Source organism: Cyrtonyx montezumae, unplaced genomic scaffold, assembly GCF_038088225.1.
Source record: "Cyrtonyx montezumae isolate F1298 unplaced genomic scaffold, pur_monq_1.0 scaffold_17, whole genome shotgun sequence".
Classification (NCBI taxonomy): Eukaryota; Metazoa; Chordata; class Aves; order Galliformes; family Odontophoridae; genus Cyrtonyx; species Cyrtonyx montezumae.
This window is the reverse complement of record NW_027071903.1, coordinates 1,543,425-1,561,057: the sequence shown is the minus strand read 5'-3', so window position 1 is coordinate 1,561,057 and position 17,633 is coordinate 1,543,425. Positions and strand designations below refer to the sequence as shown.

Genomic DNA, 17,633 nt, shown 5'->3' with positions numbered 1-17,633 from the left:
ACTTGCCAATGGCATAACCTCAATAATGCAGCCAGGACCTGCCCAGCCCAGAAAGAGCACCCTTCCTAGGGGCATAGGAGCTCTGCTCCTTCCCACTTCTCTTGCTGTGACCACCAAACCCATTTCTGGGTGTCTGACAGCCTTCAGCACTACCTCCTCCATCTTGTCCCTGCACTCAACAGGATGGAGAAGGAAATGTTGAGGCTGTCATCGCTGCTTGTGAAATGGAAGACACGTTCTGCTTCCCCATACCCATGCTGGAGCTGGGTGGCCGAAGCACAGGGAACTATAGGGTGACCCAGGGTGCTGGGGACACATGTTGTTGAGGAGATCCAACCCTGACCTGTCCACCACAGCAGTCACGATCCATGGGAAAACAAAAGCAACATAAATGGATATATTTTTCATCCAAGCAGCTACTTAAAATGAGATAAAACCATTCGTGTAGAAAAGCTTATTGTTCCCCATGTAATGGAATTTAACTGAATTGTGATCACTTGCATTTAAGAGATTTATGCTGAAACCCTCTGGACTGGAAGGCCCTGCAGGCCAAAGCAGTCTTTTTGGTCTGCATTAGCATACTTGATGTTGGCTTGTGTGAAAAGTCTCATATTGGCAGGGTAAAGAAAAACAGGATAGAGAATTTTTGACTCCGACCAGCTCTCAGAAAGATGACTCAGATAGTAAAGATGCTAAAACTGAGAGCTGGCCTACTCCCTGCCAAGAAAAAGCCAAGCAATTCAGGCACAGCTACTCCCTTCCCAGGTCCCATGGGCAGAGTTCACTGCTGTCTTTGCAAGCTCTTCCCATGGCATGTGGGAAGGACTCCTTGCAGCACCCAGACTGCATGTGATGGATGCGAAGTGGAGATATGTAGCCACAGCTGCTTGACATCCATAATTGCATAAGGAAGGATGAATACAAAGCATGAGAATCCTACCATTATGAATATTGCTTATAGGCCATGAATATTATTTTCTACTCATGTATTAGAGTGGCTTACAGGTATTAAAATCCTTTTGGAAATGGTGGGATAGGGCTCACTGCTCAGCTTGGGGTGTGCAGCATTTCATTTTCCAACCACCCAGAGCTCAGCAGGATGGAAGAACTGGAACTTGTGTAAGAATTTAAGACTTTATTCCATTTAAAACATGACAAATGTCCTATTAGTTTAAAAGCCTCTCTTCTTTCCTCCCCACACATACCAGACAGATGAGTGGAATACCAGATCATTTCTATATTAAGCACCCAGCTAGCATAAGATAATGATCTCTACTTTGTTACAGAGCCCATTGCAGAGGGCACTATAGTGGGAGCTGTTCAATGGTGAGTAGACACTCGATTGCACACCATTTCCCCAAACAGAGCACCTGATGCTTGTATTTCTCCAAGCAAACATTGCAGCACATAATGCTCCGCTAAAGGGGGGAGGGAGGAATATTTGATGCAGCCTCTCAGGAGAGTCAGGATGAGAGAAAGATTTCAGTAATAAATTAAGTGCTGTCGGCAGTTTAAACGAATAAATAAATAAAAGCTGTGTGCAATTACACTGATGTTCTCCTGGAAAATATTCAGTGAGCTTCAGCTCCTTCCAAGTTGGGGAAATTGAGTTACAGGTCATTGCTGGTCAAGTGCTCTGTGTGACCTGGGCTGGGCTTTGCCCTTTGTCACTTTTGAGGACAGGCTCAGGTGGGGCTTTATGGCATATCATGGCTGTGCTATACATCAGAAGTAATTCCATTTTATTGCCCTGGCAAGCCTGGAATGAGCCACAGTGATATGGCTCAGAGCTGAAACAGTCTGTGGCATGGCTTCCTGTTCTAGATGAACCTCTGTCCACCTTAGGTGCAAACAGGCAGGATAAGAACTCTTGGTTTTAATGGCTTGAGGAGCAGTGACTCTGGGCAAGTGTTGTAGCTGGGTTTGCTTGCACACTGAAGTGATGGGATCTTGGACTTCTTCTTGGTATGGTTCCCACAACCACTAAGGGACTGCATGCTTGGTGCTTGGCTTCTCCTTGTTGAAATGATGCATGTGAAAAGAGAATAGACTAGCTCATGTACAGCAAGCTCTACCTGGGTAATATGAGTTGGATGTGCCCAGAGGAGCCCAAGAAAAGCAGGTAATCTGCTCCTTTGAGCAGCAATCACCTTGGGCAGGGGTTCTGTCTTGTTGGGTCGAACATCAGATGCTGATGGGATGATACAGAAGAACATTTTGTTATGGCAGTGGAGCTGCTTTCAGCTGGTCTGATTTATCATCACTACTGATTATCACAGTAAACTGACGCTTGAATGAAACTTTCTAGTGATAGTAAATGTGAAGGAGTGTTAGGGAATTAACTGACTGAGGCAGGGGGTTACAGGTGCAAGCCACCACACAGAAACCTTGCTGCTTTTGAGGCAGAATGAATGCAAACATTCTTTCCCATGTACACAACCAACCAGTAAGCCAGCATGCAGGGAAAGTAGATATTACTCAATGCGCTTTTGGCTAGATAGCGAAACAAAAAAAACCTCACCCTTTCCTTCTTAGTCCAAGATTTGCTGATAGCAACATTAAATAAATAAATGAAAACATCAGGCAGCCTCTGCTCTAATAAAGACCAGGTTTAGCATGCGGGTTGAGTCTGTGCTGTCAGTTTTGTTCGCTCACTACAGCTCACGTGCTCCACCCTTTTCTTTTTTTTCCCTCCTCTTTCAGCTTTTGCAATCTGTCAGAGGCGGGTGGAAGCAAGTTGAGAGAAAGGACATTCCCCAGGAAGGGAGCTGGACAGTCCTCGACCCTGTGCTAAGTAAAGGACAGCCAGCCACGCCACTTGCTTTTGCCTAAAATAAACCCCCCCCAAGTCCCAGGAGATCCGTTTGCAGTTGAACTGATTTTCCAGGTAAGACCTTTTTTTAACCCCTGAATTTAGGCAGCTGAGCCCTTCCTAACCAGGAAGTGAGCTAGGACTGAGAGCAGCAAACAGCTCTGTTATGTAACAGCAGAGCCAGAAGCGTTCAGCTGCTTACCAATGCCTCCTTCTGCGTCAGTGTAGCAGAGTATTTATGTGGTTATCAGCCTCAAACAGATCAGGCATTTGTGCCATCTGACTTATATCAAATACAGCTTTTGAAAGGGCCTTATAAGCAACCACAAGAAGCAGACAGGAAAGATAGATAAACTCCTGAACGCCAGTGTTTCCCCTTTAAGTTAATGCAGATGTTTCACCTACTTTGGCAAAGTGAAGGAAAGGAAGAAAGAAAAGGGATACAGGGGTGAGAAGCTCACTGCTGGTGGTAGCAGCTTAAAGCTCCCACCGCAAGAACTACGCTTCCAAACAACCCATCTCCAAATACCAGTAGTGTTGTAGTTGTGATGCTCTGGGAAAAAGCTTGGGAACAAGCCAGAAGCTGAACTAAGGGAAGGTCCAGAATAACGACTGGGCACTCTTAACCCCATGTTTGATAACTCAGGCCTGCCTGCTGAATCTTATATACCTGTTGGTGGTCATGGTGTAATAGTGACAGATTTCTGAACGTTTGTATCCTAAATGTGCACCCCCCCCCCCCTCCCCCCCTGGGAACATGCTCTGCTTCTCCCAGGACATTATGCCAAACGGAAAGCTTGTGTTCTCATTGCTTTGCATATGTACTGAAACTATCTTTCCAGAATTCCCTTACAATTTGTTGTGTGCTATTTTTCATCATATTGAGAACTTCACCCTGTTGCAACAGTAGGAGTTTTTTTCATCGTTTTACCTTAAGAACTGCACGTTGACACCTGAGAGCATTTTGGGATCTCTCAGGCCAGTGATCTGAAGATCAGAGCCATCTGAGACGCAGCAGTGCCGGGGGGGGGATAACAAAGGTATGTGGCCACATTAAAAGCCCACTTCTTGCCCTCTTACTGCAAAGATTTGGGGTCCTTAGGATGCTTTTACGGGCAGATTTATTTCAGATATGGCTCTGGCTTGCACTGCAGGGAAGGAGGGATCTGTTTTCTGTTCCTGCTTTGCTAAGTCAAACCACATGTGAAGCAGTACAGAGCTGGAGAGTCTGGGTTCCTATGATTTCTAGCAGGAAAACAGAGCTGCTACTGTTTTTGTTCCTTCCTACAGAGAGTTGTAGCTTTGCTGGGCAGGAACTCTGCTGAAATGTGCTTAGCACAGCTGGAGCTTCTTGTCACAGCTGTAAAAGAAACAATTAAAAATAACATTTGTGCTCATCAGCAGTGTCCCATTGGCTTCCCCCAGTGCTAATACTTGTACTCAGCTGCCTTTGATAGGGCCATTTGTCAAACCCTGTTCCTCTTTGGAGTGGGTTGTTCATATTGATGACAGCCTCATTATAATGGATGAGGAAGATCCTTCCGTTACTTTTGGCACAAACTCTGGTGTTTTTTCACCCTTCTCTCAAAGGCAGCATGGACATCAAGGAGTATTTTGCCAGAATTTCTTACCAGGGCTCCTATGATAAACCGGACCTGGCAACCTTGACAGAAATATTCCAACACCACATCCAAGCAGTTCCTTTTGAGAACCTCAGCATCCACTGTGGGGAAAGCATCGAGCTGGACCTAGCAGCCACTTACGACAAGATAGTGAGGAAGAAACGTGGGGGTTGGTGCATGGAGAACAACCACCTCTTATCCTGGGCCCTGAAAACCTTAGGGTACAACGTCACCCTTCTGGCATCAAATGTTTATGTCCCAGAGCACGACATGTATGCTGCTGATGTGGATCATCTGTTGCTAAAAGTTGTGCTTCGTGACAAATCTTACATTGTGGATGGTGGATTTGGGATGGCCTACCAGCTATGGCAGCCGATGGAGCTGATTTCGGGGAAAGATCAGCCTCAGACACCCGGCATCTTCCGCTTCCTAGAAGAGAATGGGACCTGGTACCTCGAGAAAGTGAAAAGGAAGCAGTATGTTCCCAACCAAAGCGACTCTGCTTCTCATAACGTGGACAAAGAAGTTTGCCGTCGAGTTTATCTCTTCACCCTCCAGCCACGAGACATAGAAGAGTTCAGAGCCAGCAACCTGCGCTTGCAGACCGCACCGGATTCGCTTTTCGTTACCAAGTCCATCTGCAGCCTGCAGACAGCTGATGGGGTCCGGGCACTCATCGGGTGGAAACTTACTGAGATAAAGTACAATTATAAGGATAACATGGATCTGGTGGAAATCAGAATCCTTGCAGATGAAGAAATAGAGAAAACACTGAAGGAGAAATTCAATATCACATTAGATAAGAAATTGGTACCCATCAATACAAGCAGGTTGTCTCTGTTTTAACTCACTGCCTGAATTACAATTCAATAGGGTGGCATTACGTGCAATTCTCCCCCCTCTTCCTGACAAGAATCTAAAGGTTAATCTTTCTCCTTCCACATTTACCCCGGTGTAAGGCAGAACAGATTAGCATGAATCTGGAAAAGAAATTGATTTTCACAACTGCTCCCGCATCTCTCCTTGGTTTGGGTACAAATAATTTCTTCCTAGCTCAATCAAATCCCTCCCCTTCTGTTTGTGCTTAGCTGGCAGCAGATGCTGCCCATTCCCTGCTCCGTTCATCTCTTAAAAGCTTTTCCCACTAACCCAAAGCAGCAGAGGAAGGAGATGGAGCAGTGTGTCCCTTTCCTTATTACTTAGCTCTGCCACCTGGGGAAAATCACACCCACATCTTAAATTAACGCCATACTATTTTTTTGAAATGTAACAGCCAGAAAAGTAAAGACATCCAGTGCCATTTGCTACAATAAGCCATAAGCCTGTCCTTGGTGTTCCTGCATGGCAATTCTAACACTCACTGAGGAGCTCTTTGTGGCCTAAAACTGGTGATGAGAAATGTTATGAGATTACTCTGCCATCTTTCAGATTCCTGTACCCTCAGCAACACAACCAAAGCTTTCATACTGAAAGCATCTCCTGTGGATTCTGTTGGTGACCACCCAGGAGAGGACTGCTGGGAGTGCACCCTCCTCACACAAGACTGTCACATCTACTCCAAATGTTACTGCTTGTCAGTTATTATTTTTTTCTGAAACATATGTATTTGACTGCTTGTAGTGATACTTAATTATATTGATATAAGGAAAAAGGATGAATCTTAATCAGATACCTAAAGGCTAAGATTTTTAGCATGAGAAATTACACAAATGTAATGACTTTGCCCTTTGAGATGATGCTTGATGTTCCTTTATGTACAGATCACCGAAGCATTACAACTATGCACTTACAATTAAGTAAATAATATAATGAAGGGAATCATAATTAAAGAAAAAGACAACAATTGTGAAGCAGACATATTCAATCTGTTTCTCCCTCTCAACCTCTAATCCCAAAGAAAACAAAAAATAACATTAATCACCACAATTATCTTGATTGTCTGCATGTGCGGATGTCTTGCAGTTGAGGCTTTTAGAAATAAACTCACTCTCCCTTCTTTATTTGTTAAGCAATGTGTGCAGCTTTCTGTAACTAAAAACTTACAGTTAACGAAAGATGCTGCTATTCTGCACCCAGAACTGAGCAGAGCAGAAGCAGAGATGGAGGGGATGGCCTGAGGAGGCCACAGCGGGAAGGAAACTGCAGCCTGGAAGCGTCCTAGCCTCCGCCTGGCTGTTTCTGATGCTTTGAGTTGGTTTGTTGGCCCAGAGGAAGGGCTAAAGGGTTAAGCTCATTGCCCCAGAGATGCAGCATGTGAAGGGCAAACAATGACAGAGGAAAAAAAAAACCACTGTTCTTTCAGCTGACTCAGCTCCAGAGGTCCATGCCCTGGCTGCTACCTGCTGGCCCAGCTCAGCACCACTGGCCCTGACAAATCACATGTGGTTCTGTTGGAAGGAGGAAAAAAAAAGAGGCTTCTCAGCTCAGATTTCACGCGTTTGCTTTTTCCTTATCAGAATCAAATTCTTAAAGGCCTAGCAGGCTTCAGAAGCATCTCACTTAGAAAGGACAGAGCTTCCAGGCCTCCAAGAGCTGTCTTTGCACAGAGCCAGCTGTGATTAATCCTACCCCTGCCACCTCATGTCTACAGGTCAGTGACTTGCACGGCTTGGCTTAGCAGCTCTCAGTCCTAAATCACTTCCTTCCAGGGATCCAGGACATGTCTGTGTCATTGACGTATCAAATGTCGCACTCTTGCTTTGCCGCTTCGCTGTGGGTGCACTGAAACACAGGGGTGAAGGGGACTGTGGATGGGGTGACAGCCACTTGCAAAAGGTGCTTGTACTACCTGTAATGCACTGCTGCCGTGCACTCCTGGAGGACTTCTGGCTCTTGATCAGTAACGGGGAAGGTTCAAGCCCACTCAGTATTGTAAGCAATTTGGGGAATGGATCACGTTCTGGCTCTTCCTATCACACCTACCACAGTTAATTGCAGGGCTTTCTGTGCATGTGCCAGAAGAAATTAAGCAACAAGACCAGCAAAACATACATACAATATCATAAAAGACAAAACTAATCTACCTTCCTCTCCCATTCTGCTGGAGTAGAATACTGTCCCAGCCAGGCAGCAAAAAGCAGCCTCGATCTTAAAAGGGCAGCAGCTCCCATTGCAAACATTCCTGGGAACTTTGCAGCCAGCCCAGCAAGCCTGCAGCTCCTAGTGCAGAGGGGTAAGCGCACACTTGACTGAGCTCTCACTTCAGCATGTAGTTGTGGGCAAGCCTTCTCACACCCCTGCATCTGCATACCATGTGCTTTGCACTGTAGGCATATTAGCAAAGTGTGAATTACATCCACCCGTGGACTGACAGCGTGTGCAGCTTTGCCAGGCCATTGCCAAAGTACAAAGATCAAGTGCTCGAAACAAACTCATTTTATGCTGAGTGAGTGTGTATGGAAAAGCCAGTTCCTGTCTCGTAATTCAGCTTAAAATCAAATAAATCATATAGACGTGTGCAAAAGGATCTTACCTTGGAAGTCTCTCTTGAATTGTAGCAGAGACAAATCATTCTTGTTTTGGATGCAAACCATTCCCTGGGCTAGGGCTTCCACTGTTACAGCCCCACTGTGGTGAGCAGTGCTGTGCAGATAGATAAGAAAATCTGCTCCAGGAAGCTGAGAGAGCAAACAACAGTGTGCATGGCTAGTACCTGCCTGCATTCACTAACACTGACCACTTCATACAGCAGCCTTATCCTACATAAACCATTCAGTATTAATAGAGATCTGTCTCTAATTGCACAGTTTTTAAACTGATAAGGTCCAGAGCTGAGGCAGCTGTGGCACGAGCTTGTGCTACAAGTTCCCAAAGCCTCCCTGCCTGTGCCCCATAGAGGCTCCAAATGGCTCATACACCACAGAGATCCCAAGACAGGAGATGGGCAGCAAGGAGACCACCAAGGCTTTGGCTCAGAATGGGGATGGATGAGCACTTATTTGAAAGCCACTGCCAAGCTTATGAGATCCCCACCAGGCTAAGGTACTCACTTGGCTTCTCCCGGGCACAAAGGTGCAGCTTGACATCATCATAAGAAAGTGTTTCTATCTGGCTATGCAGAATTGCTGGAAATGGGAATAGAGAGAAAAAATGAGGCAGAAAACCACAGGATGGGCTTGGCAGCGTGCATGTCTGCATCTATTTGGTGGCATGGCTTTGTACAATCAGTGTTTCCTAGGAGATTCTGCCAGACATGAGTGCTCTTGTCCTAAAAAGAGATGAAAAAAAAAAAAAAAAACCCAACAAAAAAACACCACATAAAATGCAGTATCAAAGATGCTGATTTTTTCATGTAGCCTCTTTGGGTCCTTCTGAAGCTAAAATGTTTATTTCTTATTCCATTATTGTGATAGTACTCTGTTTTATCTTATTTTCCTGAGTCACACAGTCTGAATCTTGGTACTAGTGCAAATCACCAGCAATACAACTAAGTTAAGCAGGTTATGCTGCTGGCATCAAAGTTGGGGTTAAGGTGTAGAGACAAGGTCCTCTGACACACTCACCTTCCAGGACAAGGGCATTTTCACTTATGTATTCAAGGTGGGATTTTCAAAAGCTCCCTGCACTCTCAGAAATTGGATCTAGCTGCAGGTCACTTCCAGGGGAGCAGATGGGCCAAGACTGAGAATAGTTGCTGGGAGATAATCTCTTCTGTGTCATCTATGTCAAAGGATTGTTGGAAAATCCTCCCAGGGAATGCATGAGTGATTTCAAGGAGGAAAAATATCTTCAGACCTCTTTGGATCTTCATACAGTCCTTAACAGATTATAAATCATTCTGGAAAAAAAACCACACCACCACCAACAACAACCACACACATATTTGGTATAAAAAAAAGGCCAAACGAAATCTAAGTTAAAAGCAAAACAAATCCCTATAGCTACCAAGTCAATCAGTGGATTAAAAGTGTTATAGGGAAACTTTTGCATCTCTGCCACGCAGCCAATACAAATGACAGTCTCATTTTGCTAATGGAAAGAAAGAGGACGAGAGACATGAAGACACAAAATACATGCAATAATATGAGCTGAACTCTTTGGTTTGCAAGATACAGCAGTAGAAACCCATAGCCACTGGACGTGTCTTGAAGTTATTTGTAATAATTATCAGTTCTCCTGGCTATTAGGTTAGGAAAAATTAACAATCCCTTCCTTTCAACAGACAAGAGTCAAAGCGCTGTTTGAACTCTACAGGGAAACTAAAGAGATTAAGAAAACAACAATCTACTTCACACGGAAGCTTGTATGAAATTGTGACACACTGAGAAGTTAATCCTGATTAGCTGAAGCCTGAATATAAAATTTCCCTGTTAAATTATCTGTGTGATAAAGAATTACTAAACTGTTACAGTAAAAGCAGTAGTAAAAAATTGCAGTGACTTTTATGCTGGTGTGGGCTAACAGCTTGTTTGCAAACCTCTTGTTTGCCAGTTTTCTAACATTTTTGTCACGTGGACATTCATCCAGGGCCAGAGATTTTGTTGTGCCATGTGCTGTGTTTTCCTGCAGTAGAGACATCCAACTGTGTTGAAAACAATTTCTGAGAGATAAAGCTTTACTGTTACCTGCTCCCGTTCTCATCTCTTTTTTAAGAAATATAGATGACAGAAGCAGCTCTACCCTGTATTCATCTCCTACCAAAGGCACAGGTGTCTTTCAAATCTTCAGTGAAACAGCCTCAGATACATTTGCAGGCTGCTTAACCTGTGCTACAGAAATAGGAGGGAACCCCCTGAGAGCTGCACAACAGTAACTGGCTATTTTCCTGCTCACACAGGTAAAATGAACATTCAAGAGTATTTCTCAAGAATTTCTTTTGATGGCTCCCACAAGGATGCAGACTTGCAAACCTTAACAGCCATCTTCCAGCATCACATCCAGGCGATTCCTTTTGAAAACCTCAGCATGCATTGCGGAGAGACCATTGACCTGGATTTACAATCTACTTACAACAAAATTGTGAAAAAGAAACGTGGTGGATGGTGCATGGAAACAAACTACCTTTTATTTTGGGCCTTGAAAGAAATGGGGTATGACGTCTGTGTGCTTGGAGGAAATAGTTATGACCCAGAAAAGAAGGCATACATTGATCATATAAATCACATCCTACTGAAGGTTGTGATCAAGGGAAGTTCCTACATAGTAGATGCTGGTTTTGGTGGAGGTCCTTATCAAACATGGCTGCCACTGTTGCTGATTTCTGGGAAGGATCAAGCCCAGATTCCTGGCATCTTCCGCTTCACGGAAGACAATGGTGTCTGGTACTTGGAGAAAGTCAAAAGGAAGCATTATATTCCAGAGGGAAGCATCCCTCTCACCAATACTCCAGAAATGGGCAATATCAGAAAGCTATATTCATTCACTCTAGAGCCAAAGCATATAGACGACTTCCAGGAGCTAAACACATACCTACAAGTGTCTCCAGATAACATACTTCAGAAGAAGTCAATCTGCAGTCTCCAGACCACTGAAGGGTTTTATGCCTTAGTTGGATGGTCCTTTGCTGAGATGAAGTACAACTACAAGGATGACACAGACCTGCTGCAGACCACAACCCTTACAGATGAAGAGGTTGAGAAGACACTGAAAGACAAATTTGACATAGTGTTAGAGAACAAACTGATACCAATAAATGTTCGTGGCTTGCCACCTAATCTGGTGGATTCAATATAATTCTCAACAGAGTTAAATGGGTCTTTAAATATCCAATATTAAAACTTTTAAAACTAACATTAATAACATTAATGTATTCTAAAATTGAGCTAATTAGATGAAGAGAAGGCTTGGTAAATTCAAGTATATTGTTAGTTAACTGCCTATACTGATTTTGTATTTTTTCTTACACTTCTTTAGAAACTGAATTATCTTACTTCCTTTTATCTTCTCATGTGGAAATTGTATTTTGTCTCCCTTAAATTTTGTTCCAACTCTGTATCTCATTTGCTGCTGCAAAAAAATATCTGAAGTATAAAATGAGACCAAAATTATCTAGAAAGAGAAGCTGTATTACCATTTTACACAGAAGATCTGTAATGTTTTTTGGTATTATTTCCAATCTTCTCCTCAACACATTTTTGCAAATTATTCAGCTCTTTTAACAGTCTGAAACAGAGACTTGAGCTGAATTCGGCCATCAAAGATTTCATAAAAAAAAAACAGGTTAAGCCTTTCTCAAAACAACCCACTTTTAGGTGCTGATTAGTTGCTGATCAAGGAAGTTGAAAGACTGAAGTCCTATTCCCTTACAAGACATTGGATTGAAATGAGTTATTTACACAAGGGAACTTAAGACAAACAGAAAATCCCATCCGAACTCCAATTTTGTGCGTTCAATTTTAGCGCCCTTCAGTATGATTTTTCTGAAATTGAAATAAAATCAATAGGAACTAAGACTCTTCAACAGTTCTTAAAAAAAATCAGACTTCTGGTATCAGTAATTGAAACAATCAATATTAAATCAACTTTTGAAAAATATAATATAAACACTTGGGGCCTCGCTTTCCTCTGACATCAAACAGGCACAACAATAAGCTAAATTGCTTTCTGTTTATTACCAATAGCATTCTGCACGAAAGCGACATTAAAGACGAGATCTTGGAGAAGTGAAGAACACTGGGAAGTTAAGACACACCAGCAGTGTGTTTTCACAGCACATTCAAAGCAGCATGGCAGCCATTTACCTTTATGATGCTGAGTTTCATGGCAGGTGCTGAACGTGATGAGCAATGAATGAGGGTGACATTGGTCCTCGGACACATTGACTGTTGGAGCAGTGTGTGCCTAAAGCTCAGGTTCTGTCCCAGATGAAGTCCAGCACGGTCTCTGTCTTCCCAAAAAGGATCACCATCTTTCCACTTGCATCAAATGAAGAGTCATGCTGGACAAGAAAACAAAAATGGCTATGTAATATCACAAAGGTACAGAAGGCCAAGTTCGGGAGAGGAAATGCATTACTTTGTTCTTACACGGTGTTGTGCCAATAAATATTTATCACAGTATTTGTTACACATGACAGCTCCCAAGTAACTACCTGCTGCAGCGGAGGCTTTGAAGGGATCAAAAAGCTTCTTCGTGTGCAAAGATGGATCATTTTGCATACCTGTGGAGCCTGGGAAAACACAGCCCACAACGCCTTGGCAACGACTTGCACCAGAAGGAAACAGAAGACTGTTCTCCTCCACAAAGTGCTGCTTTGCCAAGTAACAATAATGCAATTATAAAAAAAATTACAGCCATTTGTGAATATCTACCGAAATAATGCTATATGGAGAACAAGTTCAGTCTGGTCTTAACCAGCGGAAAATATAAACATCGACTAATGGAGAAGAAACAAAGTTTAATTTGCTCACGGATCAGTGAAGTCCAAACATGTGCATTCATTTTTGCTGGACTCTGTCCTTTCTTGGCATTTAAGATTCAGGAGTGAAGGACTGTGGAGCTTAAAGAAGAAGGCAGAAGAAGGCAGCCCCCACAACTTGTATCCACTCCTGGCTTTACAGGCTGCTGCCCCAGTAATAACTAACCCAGAAGCTGCAAACACAAGCAAAGAAAGTTATTTTAAGAGGTAAGTTCATTTTCTCAAAACTGACAAACAAACCAAGTAAGTGGCTTCTTTATGAAGGTAAAAGTCATTGGGAATCACATAAGAAAAGTTCTCCTTAGGATAAAGTATTTTAAATATGTCTAAATGTAGAGCTAAAATATTGCCTGCTTAAAGAGGGCAAAATGATAATGCAATTTCAATTCTTCTGTCTCACTGCTTGTCAGGAGGAGGTCCATATGACTACAAGAGAAACTTGGGATACTGTAGTAGATAGAAATTTAGAATGATAGTCTTTTCTTAAAGTTGATTCTTCTAGATTTTTAATTTCATTTAAGAATACTGCACATCCAAAGGGAGAAAAAAAAGCCATTTAATAATCAGTAGACAGTTTTTTTGGAAGGGCAATTAAAGTTCTTTAATTATTATTATTTTTTAAGTGAAATTACAGGCTGTGTTTTGCCTACCTCAGAAAGCCCATGTGCTGGTACGTTAGGATAAAAGTAGACAGATACATATTTTAACAGTGAAATGCTGATAAAGTGCATAGTCCCAGTAAGGTATATTTTTGCTTGAAGATCTTCGTTTGCATGTTTAAAAGTAGTCCTTGAAAGTTGTTTTGCTCACATTTGTAGGATTACCTTTTTAAAATGTAGCTTTTTCTCTAATCCTTTCACAATTCAGTAAGAGCCATAGATTTTTATCTCCTATGGTTGAGATCTAACGTACATCAATAGTATTAGGGAACTGCAGAGAGAAATTACAAATATTATAAAGTCAAGAACCAACTTTATGCTGGTGTGATCTACTTAGCATTTAATCTGACTAGGTAGGATCAGATAGACTTAGATTCTGAAAGTCTAAAGAATAAAGTGCCAGAACTTGCGTTCTACTGAACAAACATTACATTGGGATATCCTCCAGCAATACACTTACATATCACTAGAAGTTAAATTCCCTTCTGTAAAAGATAATATGCAGCTTTTGATGAGGCTTTCCATTCACTTTGGACAGCTGCTTCTATAACATCCATATGCACATCATAAACCTGTCACTGAAAATCACCTTGAGAAATTCTAGCATGCAGTAAACATTCAGCAGTTCACTGCTGCATTTATCTGAACACAATAGACTTCCTGAGCTGCTAATATTAAGTGTCTAAACCTCAGCTTACCGTATTCACAGAAGATTTCCAACTAGCTTTGCAGGCTGTCAAGAAGCTAAATATTTGTGCTAACTCTAGACTGCTGAAATGCTCAGTATTTTCTTTGTAAAGGTTCAAGCCTTCAAAACCTTTTATCTCCAGCTACTCGCTCCATATCCAAGCAGACAACCTGCAGTATCTTCTACGAACAGTATCTCACCAGACACCTACAGGTCCCAGCCTGTAATGACAGCCAGCAGGTTGCAATGGGGCATTGTGAAAGCCAGATTGGTGTACATGACTTTCCAAGGCTTTAGTAGGCATAAAATATTTTTAATAGCTCCTTGCCCAACAGTCATGCTCATGAAGAGTCCTACGAGGCCAGGCCAGGAGGTGGTGATGGATAGAGGTAGGACAGACCAGGGATGCACTGAACATAATAATGCTATACCTCCTCTGGCAGAATTAAATCAAGTTTTGTAAAAGGCCATGTGCAGAGAGCTTTAAGCCATGCAATGCCCACTTATAGAGCACCCTGTGGGGCACAGCAGGGACTAGAGATGTGCTCTTTGTCTTTTAGGCCATGTGCCTCCACTCAGGTTCATTATTCTTACACCAAAATGAGTTTGTGCAACACTCAGAGCAGACAAGAGACTCAGTGGTCTGCATCTCTTGAAAAGGTCAAGATTTTTTTTCCAGATTCAACTATCTGAATAAAACTTGACACTTTACAAAATGTGCAGGGAGTATCATTTTCACTTTTCGTAAGTGCTGAAAAGAGACACAGAGAATGAGCCATCCATTATTATTTTTTTTCTTGATCAGAGTAGTGGCAGACTCGTGAAAAGAACATGAGAATCCTGGCTCAAATTATTTACCCTCCAACTGTCAGACAACACTGCTTCCCCTACTGGAACCCATTTCATCCAGCAGTTTCTGTTTTTCATGAAACATTCTGAACTCTCCCTAGCATGATCTTGTATTTCTTCTTAACCCTGCCCTTACAATGCAAGGACATCAAAGCTCTGTTTTGCAGACACTGTGTATCAAGCTGCAATTGCATCAGCTGTTTGCTGTGGGGATGTCTCCAGAACAAAAAATAAACCCCCACATGCACTGCTCTACTGAACCCTGGGAACTGTTTGATGTGAATACTTGTTACCTTTAAAACTGCTCTGATGAGGTTCAGTAGATTAATGCATCTTCGCTGGCAGCAGCCTGGGCAGTTCTTCACAGCATCATAAATCATTGATGTAAAGAAACAAAACTAAAACACATTTCCTTCCTTCGCAGGAGACATGAATCTTGAAGAGTATTTTGCAAGAACTGGGTATAAAGGTTCCCTTGAAAATCAAGACTTAGAAACTTTAACCGATATATTCCAGCACCACATCCGTGCTGTTCCATTTGAAAACCTCAGCATCCATTGTGGGGAGAAAATTACTTTGGAGCTGGAGCACGTTTATAACAAAATTGTGCACAGGAAGCGCGGTGGTTGGTGCATGGAAAATAACCAGCTGCTAGGTTGGGTCCTGAAATGCCTGGGGTATGACACCAGCTTCTTGGGCGCATACGTGTTCAACCCACATGAGAACGCATATGCCAACATCATGACCCATCTCCTAGTCAAGGTAGTTATTGATGGAAAAGCCTACATTGTTGACGCGGGATTTGGTGTATCCTATCAAATGTGGCAACCGATGGAGCTTGTATCGGGGAAGGATCAGCCCCAGGCTCCCGGTGTTTTTCGTTTCACAGAAAAAAATGCCATCTGGTACCTTGAGAAAATGAGACGGAAACAATATATTCCCAATCAAAAATTCTCCAATTCTGATCTTCTAGAGAAAAAAGACTGTCGGAAAGTGTACATGTTCAGTCTGGAACCACGGACAGTGGAAGATTTCTGTTTTCAGTGCACGTACCTTCAAACGTCTCCAGATTCCCTCTTTACAAAGAAGTCTATCTGCACCCTTCAGACCACCGATGGCTTTCGAGCTCTCATCGGGTGGACACTCACTGAGACCAAATACAATTACAAGGAAAACATGGATCTGGTGGAATTTATAACCCTTGAAGACGAAGAGGTGGAGAAGACACTGAAAGATAAATTCAACATCACCCTAGAGAGAAAGCTTGTCCCAATTAACATCAAAGGATTTTATACTATCTAGTTGACTGGAAAAACCCAAGGTAATGCTACATGCATACAGTATCTTTTACCTCTGTGCAATTGCTACTGCAAGATTATGGGATTCCCTTGCAGGCGACTGAAAGAAAAATACATTAATACCAGATTAAAGTGAATTTCACTCTGGAGAAAGGAGAAAATCAGGGATTTAAGACTCATCTGTCAGGTAGATAGAATTATTTTCTGTGAGATGACTGCGGTTCCATTTTTGGCACAAATGCAGAGACTGATCTGAATCTGGTTATAAACTTGGGTAAGAAATATCTCAGAGTGATTTTGGAGTGCCTATAGCAGATAAATTGGAGTAAGGATTATTAATTGTGATACGCTGCCAACACATTTTCTGTGGCCATTATAGGGGGAAAGTCATCTGTGAGCTTTTAGACAGTAAAGTATGCATTTAAAACTTCATTTTTTGCAAGATCTAACCACTCACTGCTCATCTCATTACCTTTAATATAGGTTGAACAATACTGTCATCTTTGAAAGGAACATTAGGAGATGTAATTCTTTCACCATCATCCTTACATGAAAACACAGTACAACACAAATTATCATCATGTGCATCCCATCTCTTCTGTCATTACTACAGTAAACTGCCCAAGGTAGCTTTTGGTATGTAGGTATTTTTCCTTTGATGCAAATTGTATATACTGCAGCAGTATTGTGTTTGATGGGTTGTAAGGAGATATCTACAAGCTTTGCTTCTGATAAATAATCATCCTGTAACGTGTTGAATGGTGCTTAAATGTTTTAACTAGGTTAGATTTACTTCTATCTCAAATGAGGTAGAAATTTCCTATTTTCAGTATTGCAGTTTATTTGTATAACAGAACTATGAAGTTAACCCCACTGTAGTCTCTAATACACTGCTAACTCTGTGTATAGTAAATACAAGAATCCACATGGCTATCCTGAATGACTAATGCTTAGTGTAGATCTCTAATGCCACAAGATTCTTCATCTGTATTCAATTGAAGAAAAATAAATAAACTACCACAGAGCCAACCAAATCTAAAGAAATGCTTTAAAAATTATTTCACAATTGCATTTCCCCATTAGAAATAGTTTTCCCAATCATGCCTGATCAAGAAAACCACAGAGAAAGCAAAAATACTCTAAAATGCATGAAATCAACAGCAATACTGGAAAACGCCCTACCTGATAATACTGAGTATTTGGTCAAATGCAGATTGCTCTCACTGATAGGATACTTCTGCTCAAAGATATCATTTGATAATAAATCTAATAAGAGCTGCGTTCATGTGACAATAAAGGAAAATAAAAACAAAGTGTTGCTGTAAATAGAGCCTCCCCCCAATTACTGC

The 17,633-nt window shown here is 42.1% G+C and overlaps 3 protein-coding genes and 2 long non-coding RNA genes across 8 annotated transcripts in view; 3 read left to right on the top strand and 2 right to left on the bottom strand.

The window, feature by feature from the left end:
• The window catches only part of LOC136046530 (uncharacterized), a 26,684-nt gene extending 18,498 nt beyond the window's left edge, over positions 1 to 8,186 (bottom strand). The window contains exons 1-2 of the long non-coding RNA XR_010621990.1: positions 7,907 to 8,186; positions 6,774 to 6,821 (exon numbers count right to left, since the gene is read on the bottom strand). This is a non-coding gene — a long non-coding RNA (uncharacterized LOC136046530). The remainder of the gene's footprint in view (positions 1 to 6,773; positions 6,822 to 7,906) is intronic.
• Positions 2,800 to 6,560, top strand: LOC136046526 (arylamine N-acetyltransferase, pineal gland isozyme NAT-3). 2 transcript variants are annotated; one of them, XM_065733114.1, is made up of 2 exons: positions 2,800 to 2,887; positions 4,407 to 6,560. In XM_065733114.1, exon 2 carries the CDS (start codon positions 4,408 to 4,410, stop codon positions 5,278 to 5,280), a length of 873 nt encoding a protein of 290 aa, XP_065589186.1. In that variant the 5' UTR covers positions 2,800 to 2,887; position 4,407; the 3' UTR covers positions 5,281 to 6,560. The 2 variants fall into 2 exon arrangements, with proteins under 2 accessions (XP_065589186.1, XP_065589185.1); XM_065733113.1 differs by having other exon boundaries at positions 4,403 to 6,560.
• On the top strand, positions 2,836 to 11,825 carry LOC136046527 (arylamine N-acetyltransferase, liver isozyme). 3 transcript variants are annotated; one of them, XM_065733116.1, is made up of 2 exons: positions 2,836 to 2,887; positions 10,211 to 11,825. In XM_065733116.1, exon 2 carries the CDS (start codon positions 10,216 to 10,218, stop codon positions 11,104 to 11,106), a length of 891 nt encoding a protein of 296 aa, XP_065589188.1. In that variant the 5' UTR covers positions 2,836 to 2,887; positions 10,211 to 10,215; the 3' UTR covers positions 11,107 to 11,825. The 3 variants fall into 3 exon arrangements, with proteins under 3 accessions (XP_065589188.1, XP_065589187.1, XP_065589189.1); XM_065733115.1 differs by lacking the exon at positions 2,836 to 2,887 and adding an exon at positions 6,814 to 7,024; XM_065733117.1 differs by lacking the exon at positions 2,836 to 2,887 and adding an exon at positions 7,463 to 7,606.
• Positions 8,432 to 10,993, bottom strand: LOC136046531 (uncharacterized). Its single transcript, XR_010621991.1, has 3 exons — positions 10,843 to 10,993; positions 8,937 to 9,211; positions 8,432 to 8,641 (listed from the first exon to the last, which is right to left on the bottom strand). It is a non-coding gene; the product is annotated as an uncharacterized LOC136046531 (long non-coding RNA).
• NAT1 (N-acetyltransferase 1) lies at positions 11,285 to 17,633 on the top strand. The gene is made up of 2 exons (XM_065733118.1): positions 11,285 to 12,997; positions 15,411 to 17,633. Exon 2 carries the CDS (start codon positions 15,416 to 15,418, stop codon positions 16,286 to 16,288), a length of 873 nt encoding a protein of 290 aa, XP_065589190.1. The 5' UTR covers positions 11,285 to 12,997; positions 15,411 to 15,415; the 3' UTR covers positions 16,289 to 17,633.